The 4,293-nt window shown below is 38.2% G+C and overlaps 1 protein-coding gene across 1 annotated transcript; it reads right to left on the reverse strand.

The window, feature by feature from the left end:
- Nucleotides 1-224: 224 nt before the first annotated feature.
- Nucleotides 225-1,044, reverse strand: LOC143588885 (uncharacterized). Its single transcript, XM_077069783.1, has 2 exons — nucleotides 561-1,044; nucleotides 225-481 (listed from the first exon to the last, which is right to left on the reverse strand). Exons 1-2 carry the CDS (start codon nucleotides 1,042-1,044, stop codon nucleotides 225-227), a joined length of 741 nt encoding a protein of 246 aa, XP_076925898.1.
- Nucleotides 1,045-4,293: the final 3,249 nt, after the last annotated feature.

The following is a 4,293-nucleotide window of genomic DNA, read 5'->3' on the forward strand; positions in this document are numbered from 1 at the left end:
ATGCCTGTTCGATGTCTTTTTGGGCGACTCGTGTTTTTTCTTGAAATACTGACGTTTTTCGTCAGTCGGGCACGTAAAGCTAAGAACAAACGTGGCCCGCTCCGGATAAATACCGTCGACTAGATAATATCTGTATTCGTAGTTGACATCGTTCGTGGAAAATGAGGTGTCGAGTGAGACTCCGTTTGTGAGACGGTCAAAAATATGGGACACATTAATCACAGCTACATCATTGTTTGCACCGGGTATCCCAAAAAACGCATGCCATATGCCTCAAGAATAACTGTTGGGTCATCATGATCACCCCGATGATATTGACTTTGCCAAGCAACTGGGCAGGCTTCCCATTCCCAATGCGTGCAACCGAGGCTACCAAGCATCTCGGGAAAACCGTGTCTTTGTTGATGCACCTCGTATATTTTTTGTACGTCGCTTTGAGTCGGCTTCCTCAAATATTTTTTATGATATAATTGTGGAATACCTAAATTTAATAAATTTTATAAAATTCATGCTTAAAATGTTACGGTTTTGAAATAAATAATTAGAATATTAATACTCACATTCGCAGAATGTGTGAAGCGCTTCACGAGCCACTATCTCCGACATCTGTAAGTACTCTTCTATGGCGTCGCTCGCAGTCCCGTACGCTAATTGGCGAATTGCCGCCGTGCATTTTTGCATTGTTGAATATCCCGGTTTACCTCTCGCGTCCGCCCGTTGTTGAAAGAATGCATAAACGCTTTCTAAATCACCAACTATTCGTAAAAATAGTTGGTGACTCATCTGAAAACAACGCCAAAATCGTTCCGAATCAAAAGTCGCGTCCGGCGAAAAATAATCTTTCATCAACCGGTCATGCATACCTACGCAATCCCGTTGAAGATGAGGCTGTCTTTTTAGTGGTTGTGAGCTTTCGCAATGCTGGACTACGAGTCGCGCAGCCTCTAGAACGACACTAAATATCGCTTCATCCTCTGAATCCGAATTGGAAATATCGTCGATATTGGGTTCGAAGTCGGGTGTCAAAGATGAGTGGGAAGACATATTTGGGGAGAAAATTTTATAAAGTTTAAATAGGAGAATGGGATGTTTGTAGAGATTAGGTGAATAGTATATATATATATAGTATTTTATATTATTAATTTATTTTTTAAACGGTCAAAAATTTAGCCGTTGGTGGTGGCCCCCTCACCTCACCCTCACGCCCATCGTCCCCTCCACCCTTTCTCCCTCCGCCCCCCACCTCACCACGACCCCTCCATGGTGTCCCCCCACTAGCGATGAGTCTTAAAACCACCAAATTAAACCCGAGGAAGGTATAGTGGGCCGGCCAGCCTACCATAAGAAAAAACATTGAATAGAACCAAGGTTAAGAAGTGTAAATGCATTGAAAAGTCAAACCACAGACAAGAAGTACCAATGGGACCCATCCCCACGTGTCCAGGAACAACCGGAGTTAATACGATGCTGACGCATCGCTAACACAAACCGACGCGGAAGGCAGATTTTGTCATGCTGTTTGACGTTGGGCCGCCGTCAGGCACACGTGGAAGTCAACATCGTGGAATAGAGAATGGCGTGGCTCATCCCTTTGGATTATTTTTGTTTAAGTGGTTTAAAGAAAAAAAAAGTGTTTTAGATAACTTGTTATCTTAAACAGCGAATTACAAATACATGTCAAATTACTTTCAACGTGTCTCTTCATATAATTTAGTTGTTCACCAGGTGTTGTCCACGTCAGCGAGGTGTGACATATGGAATCCGCTATTTGAGATAGCGGATTCCTACGGTGATGACACGCCCAGGTGGTAAAAAAGAGTTTCCGGATAGTGGTAAATGTCGGGTAAAAGGAGTTTGTGAAATCCACTATCTCAAATAGCAGATTCCACATGTCACACCCCGTTAACGTGGACGACACTTGTTGAACAACTGGATGACGTGGAGACACGCGGAAAGTAAGCTGACTTGTACCGATAATCCTCTATTTGGAGATAGCAAATTAACTAAAGCCACTAAAAGTTTCGTCAACTATCTAAAGTCACTTATTTTTTTCTTTAAATCACCCAATCTAAAAAAATTCCATGTCTTTGTTGGGTCATTTTAACAGAGCAAATGATGAATAGCGAGGGCGTTTGAAATTTTATAAGATATATTTCTTATTTGAATTTGATTAATTTTTTGTAGATGCGGACTAACGTTAGATATCTAGAGCATGTTTGGGGTTTGAGTTTCAAAACAATCTATTAACTTATGGGTTTTTTTTTTTCAAAAATCATTTTGAAAAGTCAGGATTTATAATTTTTGGAAACAAAGTTTTTAACTTTTTTGAAAAGCTAAAATAAAAAAGATTTTTGTGATTGGCAAAAACACTTTTTTAACTTATTGCTTTTTAAAAAAAACCGATAAGTTATTTTCAAACTCAATCCCAACCTGGCTTTTAGTTAATCAAATATGGAAAATCAATTACTAGGGAAAACATATCGATTACAACGAGCATTAGTTAGTTACATAAGCAATTTTTTTAATATATAATCAAATGACTATACCGACATGAAAGAATACATAGGGTGAGAATAAGACGTAGTGTTACACTGGTATTTGTTACTATGCATGTATGTTAATTAAATGGATAGATAGCCTTGTCTGCATGGAACGTGACTCGTAGTGAGGAACGGACCCAAGTTAGGGACAGAAAATAACTTGTAGTAGAGCGGACCCAAATATTACGTCCAATGTAAACAAATTGAGACGTTACACCAAATGGTTTTAAGTCGTGTTCATGGAAGTTCGTATCTTTCATTGAAGGTTAATGCATCGAGCACCCATGAGATCTATGCTCAATAGCATTGGCATTCATCTTTACTCCATGATATGGTTATGTTATATGTACGAAGCTAAGGTAGTGTTTGATATGAAGTAATGATAGGTGGAATGAAATGGAACATTCCAAATGAACGAAATAAAACATGTTTGGTTGGCATTTATCAATTGAATGAATCATTTCTAAGGAAGGAAATTCCTTCCATATATAACATTTTTCATTCATTAATAAAATGTATTTTTTATTTCATTCCTTTAAGGAATGGAATGAAAATTATCAACAGTTATTATTATTATTATTATTATTATTATTATTATTATTTTGTTGTAGTATAATTACTATTATATTTTTATTATTATATCGTATTATGTTATTACCGTTTCATTAGCCGACAAAAGTATGTGAGTGTATAGTTTACTATTTAACAAAAAAATAATAATAAAGTGATTATTCATTTCATTCCTACGTGGTAATCAAACAAGATAATGAAATGGTAATGATTCATTTCATTTCTTTATCCATTCCATTCCCTTGTCCATTCCATTCCATCGTTCATTTCATTACCTCATTCCAAACAGACCCTAAGGATATGTTTGGTTGAAGGTAATGAAATGAAAGGGGAATGGAATGGGAGAAGGAATGGAATGGACTAGGGAATGAAATGGATCATTACCATTTCTTAGTCTTGTTTGGTTAACCTATAGGAAGGAAATAAATTATTACTTTATGTTGTTTGGTATCAAAAAAATTGTAGGAATGAAATAGAAATAATAAAAACACTCATGTCTCAAAATAATTGTTTTTTACCAAAAAAAAAAAACTACATTGGCGACGGTGGTGGTAGTAGCTCAGGTGACGAAAATGGTGGTGGACATGACGATGGTGGTGGTGGTGGCGGTTAGGCGGCAGGGGCGATGATTATGGTGGTGCCAGTGGTGGTGGGGGGGGGGGGTGGTCAAGCAATGGTAGCCTTGGTAGTGATGGTGATAGTAGGGTGGCGGCAATAGTGGTGGTTGTCAGGTGGTGGTGGTCAGGCATCGACAGTGGTGATGGCGGTGATGGCCAAGTGGAGGCCATGAAATGGTTGCGGCGGTGGTAACGCTGGTTGTAAGGTGCTGGTGGTGGTGGGGCGGCGAAGGCGGCGGTGTTGGTGGTGGCGGTCAGGTGGTGGCGGCGGCGATGGTAGTGGTGGTGGTTTTAACATCTCGGATTTTTCGTATTTGTATTCGTTTAAGTTTAAATCGATTCGGGAACGTAATTTGGATCTTTCGAACTATTTAAAACTTGTATTTATTGGTATTTAACTTAGTTTAACTTATTTTATAATTTCATAACTTTTATTTAGCCAAATAGTTCTTAAAAACCCTTAAAATCAGTTAAAACGGCTAAAATTCGCATTTATAAAAGTACAAGGACTATTTTTGACCCAAATCTCGAAACTTATGCCCCAAGATAAGTTATATAACATTATA

The sequence above is a fragment of the Bidens hawaiensis genome, unplaced genomic scaffold (genome assembly GCF_021521415.1).
Source record: "Bidens hawaiensis isolate Kalapana, Puna unplaced genomic scaffold, B.hawaiensis_p1.1 tig00036859_1, whole genome shotgun sequence".
Lineage (NCBI taxonomy): Eukaryota > Viridiplantae > Streptophyta > Magnoliopsida > Asterales > Asteraceae > Bidens > Bidens hawaiensis.